Source organism: Microtus pennsylvanicus, chromosome 14 (assembly GCF_037038515.1).
Source record: "Microtus pennsylvanicus isolate mMicPen1 chromosome 14, mMicPen1.hap1, whole genome shotgun sequence".
In the NCBI taxonomy this organism is placed as follows: domain Eukaryota; kingdom Metazoa; phylum Chordata; class Mammalia; order Rodentia; family Cricetidae; genus Microtus; species Microtus pennsylvanicus.
In genome coordinates, this window is record NC_134592.1 from 58391032 (window position 1) to 58407796 (window position 16765).

At 35.5% G+C, this 16765-nt stretch overlaps 1 protein-coding gene across 4 annotated transcripts in view; it reads right to left on the reverse strand.

Moving 5' to 3' along the window:
• Positions 1-8683: 8683 nt before the first annotated feature.
• The window catches only part of Arhgap5 (Rho GTPase activating protein 5), a 66634-nt gene continuing 58552 nt past the window's right edge, over positions 8684-16765 (reverse strand). For all 4 annotated transcript variants that reach the window (XM_075948131.1, XM_075948130.1, XM_075948132.1 and 1 more), the window contains exons 6-7: positions 16655-16760; positions 8684-12262 (exon numbers count right to left, since the gene is read on the reverse strand). In XM_075948131.1, coding sequence (XP_075804246.1) covers positions 11935-12262; positions 16655-16760 — 434 coding nt within the window. In that variant the 3' untranslated portion in view covers positions 8684-11934. The remainder of the gene's footprint in view (positions 12263-16654; positions 16761-16765) is intronic.

Consider the following 16765-nt stretch of genomic DNA (forward strand, 5'->3'; position numbering starts at 1 on the left):
ATGAAGATATATAAAGTTAAAAGCCCAGAGGCAAAAGGTAGACAGGATAATTTAAGAAAAGTTGGCTAGAAATAAGCTAAGCTAAGGCCAGGCGTTCATACATAAGAATAAAACTCCATGTATTTATTTAGAAATAATTTTAAATACATATCTGTTTAGTGAATAATGGTAGCAGGTTCTTCCCTAGGCTCCCTAGGTCCCATTATCTATCTGGTCACGGGTTCTTGGCTCTTTTAACATTGCTAGGTATGGGTTCTATCTCACAGAGCAGGCTATTGACCTAGTCAGAAAATGGTTGATTATCCCCATGACATTCATGACATGGCACCACTTCTTACTATATTTTTATTTTTGAGATCATGATACTATTATTATTATTACTATGATGAGTTTTTCAAGATAGGGTTTCTCTGTATAACAGTCCTAGCTGTCCTGGAACTTACTCTGTAGACAAGGCTAGCCTTGAACTCATAGAGATCTGCCTCCTCTGCCTGTCAAGTGCTGGAATTAAACATGTGCCCCACTACCACCTGGTGAGATTATGATACAATTATATCAAATCTTCTTTTCATTTCCTCTATTCTATCCAAACTCTCCTATATACCCATTCTTGCCCTTTTAAATTTGCATCCTGTTTTTTATTGATCATTATTACATACATATAGGTATATAAAATATTTAATATTCCTATATATAACCTGTGTAATTAATATAATGTTACTTGTATGTTTTTTTAGGGCTGACTATTTGGTATTGGACAACCAATTGGTGTTCTCTTCTCTGAAGAAGACTAAGCATTCCTTAGTTTCCCATAGTTCTTTGTGTAGTGTTGAGGTCACATGGTTTTTCTCCTGTCCATTTGTTGTTCTAGTTTAGCTTATGTTTAGACTGTTGTGTTGGTGAGTGTGGTGGCTTGAATAAGTACAGCCCCCATAGACTCATGTGTCTGAATGTTTGGCCTGTAGGTAATGGCACTATTAAGAGGTGTGATCTTATTGGAGGAAGTGTGTCACCATGGAGGCAGGCTTTGAGGCCTCATATGCTCAAGCTATAACTAGTGCGGGACACAGTTCACTTCCTGTTGCCTGCAGATCAAGATGCAGAACTCTTATCTACCTCTCCAGCATCATGTCTACCTGTCTACTGCATTGCTTCCGGCCATGATGATAGTGGACTAAACCTCTGAAACTGTAAGCCAGCCCCAATTAAATGTTTTTCTTTATTAGAGTTTCACAGCAATAGAAACCCTAAGATAATGAGACTTTATGGGTACAGCTTTTGACATTACTAGGAGACACAATCTCACAGCAAACTCCCTGATCCTTTGGTTCTTACAATCTTTCCACTCCCTCTTCTACAATGCTACTGGAGTCTTAAGTATGGTAGCTGTTTTGTAAATGTATCCACTGGGACTGGGATCCACAGCTCTTTATTTTGATTGTTTGTAATCTCCTGTAATGGTTTCCGTGGGTTACAAAAAGGAGTTTCCTTAATGTGGGTGAAAATTAAACTTATCTGTGGGTGTAGCTAGCCCTCAGGCAAGTCAGTCTGAGTTTAGGGGCCTTTGGGTCCTATACCTGAAGGGCATTGTGTCGTCAGCACCTCTAGGGGGCAACCAAAGGCAACAGCAATAGACTGTAAGTTTTGGGAGTCTCTTGGACAACCCTGGCCAACAACTCAAAAGAGAGCTTCTTATGCTGGTGTTAGGCTTTTTGTTAGGTGGTCTTTGAATACTCCTAGGAGTATCGTCAGCTTAGATAAATTTTTATTTAAACTATATATGTATATTTATACAGACTTATGTATATTACAAGATTTTAAGGTAAATAGTTAATAGTATGATTTTTATGACTTTTCCAGACATTCTTACTCTTATCTTATTCTATTTCCTTCTTTAGTATTTATCTTCCTCTATCCTCCTTAATTAGATACTGCCTTTCCCCTTCCCCAATCAGATCACTGTGCCCCACTATTCCCTTCTATTGTTTCCCACCCCTACTCTGGCATTGGTCCCTTATTACTTTCCTGGTTTCTGCAGTTACTCTAAGAAATAAACTTACACCCGAGGATTTGGAGCTAAGAGCTTCTAACAAGAGAGAACATGGGACGTTTGTCATTCTTGGCCTGGTTAACCTCACTTAATATGAGCTTTTCTAGTTCCATATGCTAACCAGCTAGATTCAAGATTTCATTTTTCCTTACAGATGAATGGTATGCCACAGTGTATATGTACCACATTTTCATTATCCATTTGTCAGTTGAAGAACATTTAGGATGTTTCCACTCCTTAGCCATTGTGCATTATTGGCTTTTTCAATTGTTCTTTTAAATTGTGTCCTAGAGTTCATCTAGTAAATTGTCATTGATAAACATCTCTACAGGATTGGTAGATGTTGGAGAGAAGATACTGACTTGATCTTTCATATTGCTATTTTTTGTGATGAAATTGGGCATGTGGACTTTTTTGCTAGTTCTAAGACTGATGTGGACAAAGGGATAGAAGGGACAGAAGGGAGAATGAGTAGTTAGGTTGGGCCTAGAGGTTGGAAGTGGCTTGGATAGAATGAAGTCAGATGGATAGAGGGGACTGGAATGGCATACAAGATGTGCCTCCTGATCCAAACCTGGAGTGTTGGGGAGATCTTGCTTGGTGGAAAGAGACCCATAGGTTAGGAATTGGTATCAAGAGTCCTGACAGAGGCATAGAGATTGGTTGTGGAGGAACTAGAGGTCAGACTAGACAAGGACACTGGATATGGAACCTAGACTAGAACTGATGGATTGGGGAGACTCATAGGGCTACACTCTGGAGGAGTAGGTTGTGGCTGTGTGGCAACGTTGGATGTTGTACAGAACAGACCTGTGGGGTGATAGGTAGGGCCGATCCTGCCAAAAGTCTAGAGGTTGGCTTGGAGTCAAGCAGGGGTGGCCAGCACTTGGTGTGAGACAGGAGATAGCTCTGGCAAGGTGAGCTCATCACTGTTTTTAGAGACCACCTGGGGGTTGTTGTTGTTTTTCAGTTCTTTATATGGTCATTCAGGGGCAACTACAAAAAAAGTGAAGAGAAGCTCAGGAAGACAAAGTTCATCATACTGACATGTTATGGATAGAAGACACATGGTACACAGGGAAAAACTGGGATGCCAGGAAGCAAAAACAGGAGCAACAGGAAAGTATTAGGCAAATGCTTTTATTGTTAAGAAAACACAAGGCAAAAATACAGTTTAGGATTGGATACTTTGTGCAATCTGGAGGCCTCTGAGCTATTGAAGTGGTATCTATTTGTCTGATAACTGGGTCCTGGCTTGATTATGACAGAAGTATATTATTTCCTGGACTGATTCATCCAACCAGAGGTAGTATGCCTCCAAATTAGTTTGAATATCAAATACATACTTTTAGTTTATAAATCATATTTTAAAAATTCTCCATCTGGTTATATAGGGTCTTTCATACAACCATAAGTGCAAGTTGAGAAATAGATACTAGGATAGGTAGGTAGGTAGGTAGGTAGGTAGGTAGGTAGGTAGGTAGGTAATATATCTATCACTTGGGTTTAGTTCTGTCCAGATGCAATCCCAGATGAACCGACTTCAGCTCACAATGGAGTACTGTTGACCTGCCTATCTGTTTGCACTGAGGTCTACGAAACTCATTAGCAGTTGAAGATGCAGTTTTCAGACATCCCTTTCTGTGTCTAGAAACACTCCAGTAGCTGCTTTCCAGATTATGTGGCCGTGTTCCAGGAACTTATTGCATGTTTCCATGGTGCGTTTCATACATTCATTGTATCATTCCAACTACTGATCTCTCCAACATGGTCAGCTATATGGTATAGATCAAGTAAGAGAGCTGATTGGACATAAAGTTGAGTTTTCTGAAGAGCTTTCCTTGACTGCTTTGGATCTGGCAGCCTCTTTACTTGGGAGTATATACAGGGCATAGCAGAATTCAATAGGATATAGGTCTAAATCATGCTTAATTTTGCTCTGTTAAGAACACTAGGAAAAATCTGGAGCCATTTTGGATCTTTGCTCTTGGGGTAGATAGTTAATAGCATTAATTCTGTTCAAGGCTAGAGATGTGGCTTAAGAGCTTATAACACACAAGATAGCTCTCTATAAAAATAACTATTTGGTCCAAAAGGCAACAGTGCCAAAGCTGAGGCTCCTGTGTACAATGTTATGTCTTCAAAAGCTGTAAAAAAGTCCACCAGATGCTGTATGCACTTGTCTATATTAGGAAACAAAAGATGCAGAACACTTCAAAAGACTTGTTCTTCCTTAAGTCACAGTAATTTACAAGTATCCTGCTAACCTGAACCTCTTATGATCAAATGTCCTGCATATCCAGTAATGCTTTTTGCCTTACATTTGATTGTGTGAAGGCAGTATGGCAGCAACAGCTGATAGTATTTGCATACCTAGAGAAAAATAAAATACTTTTTACTTATCTATTGACACAATTACAAGATTAAGTCAATTTTTTTTCGAGACATGGTTTCTCTGTAGCTTTGGAGCCTGTCCTGGAACTAGCTCTTGTAGACCAGGCTAGCCTCGAACTCAGAGATCCGCCTGCCTCTGCCTCCTGAGTGCTGGGATTAAAGGCATGTGCCGCCACTGCCCAGCAATTAAGTCAATTCTTACAGTTTTCATGAAATACAAATGCTTTAAAAATTTGCATTAATGTTCATGAATGAGACTATATTCTGGCTGAATGTTACCAAGTTTATGCTGTTCTGATAAAGTCAGAATTGCCTTTAAGTTCTAGTAAAGACTTTATTTCTTCTTTAAAGATTTTATTAAGACTCACTTGCAAAGCCACATGAATATGTATAAACTGGGAAATAGAAGTTCCATTTAATGTCACTCAGACCACCTGTATTTCCTTCCTTTTCCTCATAGTAACTTATGTTTTTCTTTCTCGTACGTACTTTAGACCACATGAAGCAGTAGTCTGCACCTCTTAAAAATACTAAAAATCTGCTTAATGCATGAAGGGTATGAATGGTGTGTATGTGTGTGCTTAACGGCATGAGTAGAGGTCAAACGATAAAATGTGGGGTCTTCTCCTTCCACAAAAGGAGTTCTTGGATACAACTCAAGTCATTAGACTTGGCAGCAAGCTCCTTTATCACAGAGCCATCTCACTGACCTGGAAAGGAATATATTTAAAGCACATTTTTGTTGAAGAGTGAATTCAAAACAAAGATGTAATTTCACTGTTATGTTTTTGGCCTTTGGACTTTGAGAAAGCAAACATGTTTATCCAATTCTACTTATTTTCCAGAAGAGGTCTGCAGTCACACAGAATCGTCTTAGAACAACAAAGTAGGACTCATACATGTAAACTCCATAAACTGAGACCACTGGAGATTACTCTGGAGGCTGGTTATAAGCTGGCTTTGTAGTAACGCCATCTTCATCCAGTACGTAAGATTTTCTTCATCTTGGAATTGTGGTGTATGATTTCTGGGTAAAGCTTTTTCCATGGTCAACGCATTCATTTTCCAAGAGTGAATTCTCTGATCTGCCTCAAGTTTATTTTGTTATGATCAGCGAGGACATAGTTTGTGAAGATGTATTATCTTCCGGGAATCTTCCCCTCTAAATGCAACATGATTTCTCTACTGATGAGATAGTGAGGTACAACTTCAGTTTTCTATCATTACATTTATATTCGTCTCCATTCTTAACTGTCTAATGTCCAGTAAAAACACACCTCTCCAATGATTTGCTCAACTGTCTCTCCCATGATTTCCCACAGGAATAGGAGTACTGTCTGGTGAGTGAGGCACACATGCTAGAGACCACTCATTAATCATGACATACCTTTGCAATCATTAGATATGATTTTAGTGTTCATCTATACTCAAAATCTGTGCTATAATGATATAGTTACTGTACTGTTGTGATTAACAAATACTCTGTGGGTATGTAATTACCGTCCTCAAAAAGCTTTAAGTCACCATTCAGAATATAAAAGAACACAGCTCTTATACACAGCTCTCCTTACTTACTTCTTACAACTGAAAAAGGCAATTTCCTTTGGAAAAATGATATGAGGATCATTGTCACCTGTAAAATTTTACTTCAATCCGTGTTAAGAATTAATCATCAATTATAACATACAGAAACAGATTGGAAGCTTTAATTTTACTAACAATCTATGCCAGTGACCAGCCAACTAAATTGTACTGGCCAAATAATTTCATTAGAACACTCCTATTCGTTTCTATTTTGTTAATGGCTACTCACACACCAGAGTAGTAGAGATTAGTGCTACAGTGATCATTTGGCTTGCAAAATTTAGTATATTTATTATCTAATTTCCTAAAAGGGAAAATTAATTCTTAATCTACACCATGAAAATAGTAATTTTAAGGAAACCCAAGTTATTCTGTAAATGAAGTACTAGATAAAACAGTTGGCATTTTAAAAGTACACTGGTAGAAATTTCACTTAAAATACTCCAGTTGAAAAAAAATCCCGCAGTCATGAATGACTGCCCACAAAAGGGAGGTCTAGAGGCAAAATCTTAAAGCAGTAAACCTGGAAGACAGCTTGCTTTTGGATTGTTTTTAAGTAATTTGGAGTCCTGCACAAGTAATAAGAATGATACATAATGATTCTGGACCTAGTGATTATTTTAAGGAACCAGTGTTATGTCTGCTTCTTGAACATCTAAATTTATTTGGACAAAATGAAATTAACAAGAATCAGGAGAAAAGTAAACTAAGCTCCAAATGTAAAACTAATAAAATATTTTTAGACTTAGAAAATACTGATCAAAATATTCACAATTCAAGTACAAAATAAAATAATCTAGTGAGGATATATAATTAAAAAGATTTCATGAATCAGTTGCTAAATCGTTATTACCTACATTGAAATAAAATATACAAGTAAAATTGAAAAATTAAAACACTAAAATTTAAACCAAATACCAAATTGTAATAATGATAGGAGGGTCATTACTAAATTACTTACATCAACTTTACTATTTCAAGAAAATAAAATTGAACAGAATATTGTACTATGGGGATTAACAAATTTGGGTTTTCAACCACAAATTCTCTGACAGATACTTACAGATGTATATATGAAATATATATGCATATATACACATACAAATATATATTTGCAAACTTTAACATTTCTAACAACTGGTAAACAAAAACTTTCAACGTTTTATTAATTTCAAGGGCTATAATTTTGTTTTATACTTAACATAAAAATGTTAACTTTTACTGACATTCACTTGATTTTCAAAATCATTCTGGCTACTACTAAAATGTTCATGAAAACTAATTTTACATCATTCAACTAAGACAGGAATATGAAATTCTGTAGTTCTTCATATCTCCATCCTCCAGAAAAAGGTAACAATAGCATATGTCTATGGCATGATCATACATGCAGGATGGTGAGTCAACTAAATAGTGAAGATCTCTCCAAACTCATTAAAGCTAGATTCAAACTGTTATAAAGACTATTGGTACTTGTAACACAGCACATCACTGGATGTAAGAATACGGGGCAAAATAAAGAGGCTATCTTCAATTTTTTTAGCGCAGTTTTTATTTTTAAATCTTATGTGAATGGGTATGTGCATGTGAGTGCAGTTGCCTGTCAAGAACTGAAGGGGGTGACAGATCCCCTAGAGCTGGAGTTACAGTTTACTGAACAGCCTGATCTGAGAGCAAGGAACTGAACTTGCGTCCTCTGGAAAAGCAGTAAATGTGCTTAACCACAGTCATCTCAGGAGACCCAAGGAAATGTTTTTGAAGAATGGTTTTTTCCGTAATTAATACTTTTATCTTCAGATATCTGGTAACTTTTATCTTTAGATATTTGGTAACTGGAAAAGGCTAAGAATTCAAATGCAAGACATACACAAAAAATCAGATCAAAGAGAACTCACCAAATCTACAGATTTTGACAATACATACACATAAAGTTGGGATTATGCTATTTTTAAACCATGAAAAGAAAGCAAAACATCCATTTTCCAATATTAAGAGTTGTTTTATAACTAGAAGTTTTTTTTTAAAAAAAATTTTTTTGAGAAAGGTATATTGAACAGTCCTGGCTACCCTGGAACTCACATAGCCTCTTACTCAGAGACCACCTGCCTCTGCCTCCAGAGTGCTGGGATTAAAGTGTGCCACCACTGTCTTGTTTAGAACAGGTTTAAAAATATTTCCAGTGGTTTCAAAGAATGCCTCTCAAACTCCAGATTCATGTGTATGCTTTATCTTGTTGTCCTATTTATTTATTTTGGAAGGCAGGGTCTAATGTGTTCCAGGCTGTGTTCAAATTCACAATGAAGTGAAGGAGGATTCCAAACTTCTGATTCGTCTGCCTCTATCTTCTGTGTGCTAGGACTGTAGATATGTGTCAGCAGGCTTGGTTTATGTAGTGCTGGAGGCTGAATCCAGGTCTTCATGCAAGTTAAGCAAGCACTCTATCAACTGAGCCACATATACTCAGTCCCTGCTATTTTTAAAAACTTATGTTCATATACCCAGAATGAGTTTTTGATTTCCTTTCATGGTATAAGGAAAGTCCAATAATAAAACCATCCAGTAAAATTTTTACTAATATAAAATTGTAAACATTCCTATTTTACCTAAAATTGGTTGATTTTTATCAACAAAGTGGCAAAAACAGGCAACTTTAACTTAAACTTCTTGCATAGCTCCTTAATGTTTTATTCAGAGCATTCACTAAACTGGACCTTTACTGATACTGAAATTACTGTACATCATCTTGGGTAAAGCATAAAATTATATTAACTATAGAAAGAAACAAACCACTTTTGATTTTTAAAAATTATATTTACACATATTTATATTCAGTTGACAAAAAGCATCACAATTATTACTCTATAAGAAAAGTAAAAATAACCATGGAAGCTAAGGCTTAAGTTTTTATTTCAAATGTCCCCTTTGTTTATAGCTAAGAGATATTAGGAACTAAATTTTAGTACCTCAAAATAAAACAAAAACCAAAAGTCTTTAGTATTTACATATAATATGAAAAATAAGAGCTGCTGTTTTGGCTAAGTTAGATGGCTGTTACCTACAGTATTTACACTGTAAATGTTAGGGTGGGAAGTACTACTAAAAATAACACTTTAAACAAATGTAGTGTACCTGGAATTTTGTTCAGATGGTATCTGTATACCCTGACAAGTGCTTATTGACAGAATTCGACTTATTTTAAAAAAATCTACTCAAAGTCTGAAACAGACCTCTCTATGCTTCTTTATATTGTTTATCTAAATACTATTGAGCCTGATATCAGAATAAGCACTCAATTTTAAATAAAACAATGGCAACATGTATACATGTAATTTTTTAATATTGTGAAATGTCTTAATGGTGACCCATAATTGTAAGACTATCTACTAATTCTTTTAACCCATTAAATCTCATATACACATGCGTATATGTTTATTCCTAAACAGTGAAACGTTCCAGTGACTTAAAAGTAACAAAGGATTCATTATGTTACTCCCTTGGAATTGCTTTTCTAGGGTTTAAAAACACATTTATACCCTTGGCCAAAAACAAACACAAGTCAGTGTCACAGACTGAGCTTTAAACCGCACTTTAATTTTCAGTATCTGTAACCTACTAGTAAAATGAACCAGATGGAGAATATTAGTGATTCACTATGCAGTGTGTCAGGTCAATGAGAGAATGCACAGAAAAGGGAGAGATCAGTTCTGGGAAAGGTGTTAAGGTGGTTAATGTGGAAACTTATAAATGCTAATTTTAGTAACAAAAATAGTTCAAAGCGTAAACGAATGTTAAATTAACACATTATAAAAGAGAATAGCTTAAATAAACTGGAACTCACATATTACAATAGTAAAGTTAGGACAGAATGAACCAAAGATATGAACAGTTCTGAAAATTCTCTTTTAAGCCTACTTCCAATAGAAATATTCAGGCTTTTTTCCTGTACATAGTTGATGCTTTGTCTATACCATTTATAGTAGAAAAATAAATTCTTTAGCAACCTAGAAACAGTTTATAAAACTCTTAAAGTTTAATTTTCTTTGCCAGACATGCCAATGTTAAACTGACAGCTATAAATTAAAGCTATATAGACATAGGTATAAGTAATATAGAACAAGTTAAGAATACTACATTTACCGGATATTCTTTTTTAAAAATTACTGTACTTTCTTAATTCCTGTGTGCTTTGCAATAGGAATAATAGGGACTTTGTTCTCTTAGAAAAGATAATAACATGTAAGAGTATAACACAAATAAGATAATTTATAATATACATGTACTTCAACAGTAGCCTGGTTCATGTTGACATCTTGGTTGAAATTGGAAGTATAATACTTAAGATATAACAATTGGGAAAGAATATTTATTTTAAGACAAAATGGAGCAAATCAAACTCTTAGGAGCCTTGAATCTCAAAATCATTGATTTACTATAATACAAATAAGGAAACCTTAACGGTGAAATATAAAGATTACAATATTGACCAAAGAATTTTTTGTCTTTACTACACAAAATATGACCCAGCAGTAAAAACAAACCATTTTCCTTTTTCCAGTAAAACAAATGATATGGTTTTGATAAATTTAGTTGGGCTATATTCAAAATTATTTTACCTATTATCCAGTCAGAAAGTTTTATCATAATTTAGTGTTCTGGTTGTATCTCCACTAACAAAATATTTAACCCCTAAAGCAGCAGTCATTTATCGCAACTCTGGTACCAACATCAAAGGGGAAAACTGGTTTAAAAAATGGTGCAAAAGCCATTCTGGACTGCAGAACAACATATCACAGAAAGAATATGAATACATGTTTGTGATTTTATATATACATACTCCAAGAAGTCTGTCAGTACCCAAAGTATTTTTATTGCTGTATTAGCAATGGATTTTTTTGGGATATATTCTCAAGGGCCACATAAAAATAGATTCAAGGAACAGATTAAATTGAAGTCCTAGATTAAATGTTTGGTTTAAAGAATTTTCTACAACAAATTTCATGTTTATGTATGAAAAGTTATATAACCTTATATGAAAATGTCATGAAGTATTTTTCTACACTATACTAAATGTATTTCCCAAGAGGGAAAAATTAAAATATCTAAAATATATTAGATTAAGATTACAAGACCATCATAGATCTTTTGAACATGCATCTGTTTACAGAATTAACCGTATACAAAATGTATTTTTCATTAGAGATCATAAAGAAATGAGTTGGGGACAGCCATCCTTTACACCACATTATCAACTCACTTTAACCACAAGTGTGTCCTTGGTCTGTGAGTACAAGAAACAGGTTCATTCACTCCTCATCAAATCATCCACCGATTTACTTAGAAGATGAAGGTGCAGAAATGTGAAATATGTTACATGTATTTTTTTCTTTCTTTCAAACAACATCCCAAGCATGGCATAGCAGCCTGAAATTATAAAATACTTAACTGGGCTTTAGTTATCTATACAGACTGCTTGAATGTGAATTAAGTTCCCAAATTAGCACAACAAATAACAAAACCAGCCATAAAGCAGGCTGAAAGCATTAAACATTTCATATATGAGTTTTAAATCATTTAATTTCTATAGAAAAATTTTATTCACAATATAATGTGACAAAAATCGCCACAGGAATGATATACTGATTGCAATAAGGTTGCATGCAGCAGCAGCTTTGCATTTTATAACTATTTCTTGTTTATAAAAATTAAACCTCTCCAGTCATGCTTACCACGTTTTTAGATTTGTAATGTAAGTTAACAGGGAATACCACATAGTTCAAAGAGAAAATGTCTCGTCATTTTGAATGTGGATTATCTGTATGAAACATGAAATATACTACTAAACCCTGAAACATGCATGTCTAGATTTGCTTTTGTCCAATTTCAGGCCATTTGCAATCACATTCTGTTTATATAATACCAAGAGGATCTGTCTGCAATTGTGGTTGAATGAGCTGCGGTTGCAATGGTGGTGGCAACTGAAGTGGTACCATTGACTCCACCAATTGTCCTGGATTTGTGGGTGGGGGAGGAGCCACAGTGTTCGTAGTTTCTACAATTTCTCCATTGTAAAAGAAAAACTGACACTGTTGAATAAATGTTTCAACGACAGATTGATGGATTTTAGTGGTAGACAGAAACTCCCGATTTTCAAAATCAGGTCTCATCAAAGTCGGCCAAAAGCAGATGGATAAGTTGTCTGCTGTCATTAGGTTGATTTTATTTTGCTGACTAACCCTGAAATTATGAAACGAGGAAAAAAAGAAATCAGAACTCATTGAAATTATAGAATCCCAAAGCTAGCTTACCATTTAGGCTAATTTATCTTCAAGTTAAAATTTTTTTCTTAGCATCATCTATTCAACTATATTCTAAAACAAGAGAGCAACAAATGTATACTCCTGTGAGAAGATCAGATAGTCTAAAATACGCTGCACCCCAGGGCTTAAAGGTTTACACAGGAAGTCTTTTCAGTTTGAAAAACACCATTCAAAACAGCGGATTCTAACTGTGGATCCAAATTTTTAGACTACTGTGGGAGATTAAGAAATCAATCAGGGCCAAGTGGTGGTGGCGTACACCTTTAATCCAGCACTCTGGAGGCAGAAGCAGGCAGATTTCTAAGTTTGAGGCCAGCCAGCCTGATATATATAGTGTGAGTTCCAGGACAGCCAGGGCTAAACAGAGAAACCCAAAACTCAGGGTATGTCTTCTCATTTAAACCATCTTTGGAATACTTAGCATAACCTATCCAGCCAAGAATATTTTTAAATCTCAAGAAAGTTAGCTCCTAGCACACTAGGAGCAGTTCTTTAAAAACATTATTTTGTACACCGTTAAAATTTTATCTTAAAGACAACATTCAACAAATTCTACTTCAAAATTTATGACAATTTAACAGCAAGTTACAAGTAGTCACAGAGTTTAAAATTATTTTTACCCAGCCCTTTAAATATCTGAGCAAGCACTCCTTGCTTACCACCATCTCTAGGAAGCAAGACATGTAAAAAGCAAACCGTAGACTATAAACTATAAGTTATTACACTAAGTGTAATTCTGTATTCAACCCTCTTATTTTACACATAAAGAAACACATCAAACTGGGCACAGGAGTACACATCTGTAAGTCCAGTTCTCAGGAAGCTGAAGTAGTAGCATAATGGATCCCAGGTCAGCCTAAGCTAGAGAAGAAAAACTGTCTAGAAGTCTGTAGCATAACAAGAAAATCTTCAAGATTAAAAAAAGAAGAAAATAAAACAAACAAAAAACACAAACCAAAGGAAACTCCCAGACATAGGAATCACTTACCTAAAGTAAAACACTGTATTCTGCTACGAAAGTCACTATTTCCAGTTAAAAAGAGACTCAATCGAACAGTCAGAGTAAAGCCTACCATGTGTTAGTAAGCAATAAGTGGCTAGTATGTACAGTGTGGTATTTCTATGTAGCAGTGGAGTGCTAGACTCTGGAACCACACACAAAGTTACGAACATAAGATGGAGTCTACCTGAAGGTATTTTATCTGTTGGAAATTAGGGTGACCAGGGAACGCTTCATGGACAAGGTTAAAGTTAAGTCAAAGGTAACGAATGTGGGAAGAACGGCAGGAAGAAAGGGAAACTGAGTTACAACAGTGGCTATAAGCATTTGTCAGAACCTTTGGGAGAGCTTGTTCAAAGATAAACTACTGGTGACTATCTTAAGTTTGTGATTTATTATGTCTGTGGTGGAGCCTAATAACATGCATTCCTAATAAATACTCAGACGGCTGCTGTCTTAGGCACTCCACTTTCAAACTACTCGCAGCATGTTAAGATATGCCACAAATTGATATTCCTCGATAGCTGCTATTAACAGTGTAACACAGCATAAGTGCTGCTTATGCACAAAGGAAGTATAACCACTTATAACTGCTAGCGCTAATCAGTTCAGAGTCCATCCTGAACAGAGAGGGCTATTTTCATCTTGAAAAGTCTTTGGGGCTGAAGAGACAGCTCAGCAGTTAACAGCATGAGTTGCTCTTGAAAAAAACTGGAGTTAAAATCACATTGTAGTCCAGAACTATCTGGAACTCCAGTTCCAGGGCAACCGCTGCCCACCTATGACCACCACAGGCACCAGGAACACATGTGGCACATATTTACAAAGATCTTTATACAGAAATCTTTTAGAAAGATCATCTTGGCATTAGGATCAAGAGAGGGTAGGAATAAAAGTTGGCAAATAACAACTGTTCACACTAGTAGGTCCTGAATAAGAAATAGTAAAGTTGTAAAGAAGAGAAAATGGAAAAATTACAAAGATGTACTTGATAATCACTGGATGTGAAGAGTGGAAGAATATAATCAAAGAATCATTCCATAGGATAACTTTAAATCTTATCAATCTGTCAAAGAGAGGTATGACATGTAGTTGTCTTTCTCCTTGAACCCTAGCTCCATTTGTTCACTGCTAAATCCCCAGTACTGTGAGAATATGTCGGGGAGGGGGGCGACTTATTGAGTTACAGAGTCGCTCCAAGTTAGCTTCAGCTATCATCTTAACAGTCTAGAGTTACCTAAGAAAAACTCAATGGGGCACTGTCTCAGACTGGCCCGTTGGCGCGTCTGTAGGCTACATTCTTGTTTGAAGATTCATGTAGTAGGGCCTAGCCCACTGTGGGTGGCTCTATTGCTACGCAAAAAGTGCTGGGCTGTACTAAAAAGTTAGCTGGGCAGGAGTTAGGGAACACGCCAGCATGGTTTCTGCTTCAGCTCCTGGATTGCCTTCAACTTCAACAAGATACCAGAGAAGCATAAGTCAAATAAACCCTTTCTTCCCTTGAGTTACTTCTGACCATGGCATTTACCAGAGCAATACAAAAGAAAACTAGAACTGTGCAGTAGACTGCTCCTTTTAAAACTAAAGTCTGAACAGCTTCTGCTCTATCTCTAGTATTTCTCAGGACCACAAGAAAGCCTCTACCATACATTGCTTTCTCCATAAAGGAGTGTGGTCTCCTAGCAAAAAAAAAAAAAAAAAAAAAAAGTACATATTGTAAAATAAAAAAAAAAGATTTATATATTACGAAACAAACTTCCTATCGTTATAAAGACTAAAGTTAGTCCAGAAGTCATAATGGGAACAGTGCTGTTTGATCTAACCTGGTATTGTTTCTCTATCTCTTGACTTTCTCCATCCTTATTTTGGTCAGTTCAAACGAGCTCTCTCTTTGTGTTCTTCATGCATCTATAACATGCTTTTGCCTGTGCTGTTTACTATTGTACACAGCCAAAAACACTTCCAGAATACAGCACTTAAGATAATTTGAAGGTGTGCTAGTACTATGATTTTTTGAATATGCTCTGCCCTGTCCTTTTTTCAAAATCTTTAAAATCAAGTCCAATTTTTAATTCAATCTGGTATACTTACAAGATATTGCCATTCTCTATATTCAATGAGGTTTACAGCTTCCGTGTTAACAAAATACTAACAATATTAACCAATAATCATTTTTTCAAAAGGAGATATTATACCATTTATAATAGTAAACAATAAATAATATTATTTATCAAGTTGAAAGTTTTGGTTATTTTTTTTAGAAGGGGGACTTGGAAGAGTTATAAAGATAGTTTAATTTTATATCGCACACTGACAGTAATAACAAAACTTAAAACATTGTGAATAGTCTCTCCTAGAAGAATAGATTAGAATAGATTTCATCTGGGCCCTACTATTATTGCAGTTTAGTTTCTGGTGGTAGGGATCAAACCCAGGACTTCCCAGATGCTAGGTGAATGTTCTACCAGTGAGCCATACCACAACCCTATAGAATACTTTAAATTGCCACTAAAAATGTTTGAATAAACTTTTGGTAAAAGTTTATGTGGTATGGGAGAATTGTCTGTATTCTGTCAATCATGTTATAAATAAACGCTGATTGGCCAGGTACGAAATATAGGTGGGAAAACCAGACAGGAAGTAGAAATGATGTAATGAGAACAGGAGAATTCTGGGGAGGAGGAAGTTGATTCCTCCCACTCCTTCCCAGACCACTGTTACTGAACGTAAATTCCAACTGTAACATATTTAGAGTTATAAATACAAAAATTAGTGTCTTATATTTTGGATAATAGGACAGTTTGTGCTAAAATTTCCGCATATGGAATACAAACTTACAATACAGTACAGTACACAGGTGAATGAACCACATTAAGAGCTGTACTATACTTAGGAGTTCCCTCTTCAAATTCCAACTTTTCCAACTCTGAATATGTTGATTTGGTTAGTTTGGTTACTGCCATTTTTTAACTACAATTCTAAGATTTCACACAAGAGAACTACTAAAAAAAACTGAGAAAAAAATATATTGTTGGGCTGGGTATATAGTTCAGTGGTAGGGTGCTTATTCAGCATGTGGAGGGCCCTGGGTTTAATTCCTACTATAGTAACTAAACAAACACTGATTATATGTGCAAAATAGTAATCATAAAACTTTCTAGATATGAATTAGATAATACAGACAACCATTACAAAAGACCCGAACAGAACCTTGTGTTTAGTCTATAGTCCCCTTAAATAGAAATTATTATTACCCAGCATATAAAGGTTATAGGTATAAAACATAATGTGCATTTTATTTTTAAGTACCTGTTTAGATGTGTTATAACATATCTGAATACATCATAGTTTACAGGATGAAATTTCTTAACAATTTCTTTCAAGGCATGAAGACGTTCTGTTTTATCTGGGATTTCTGTA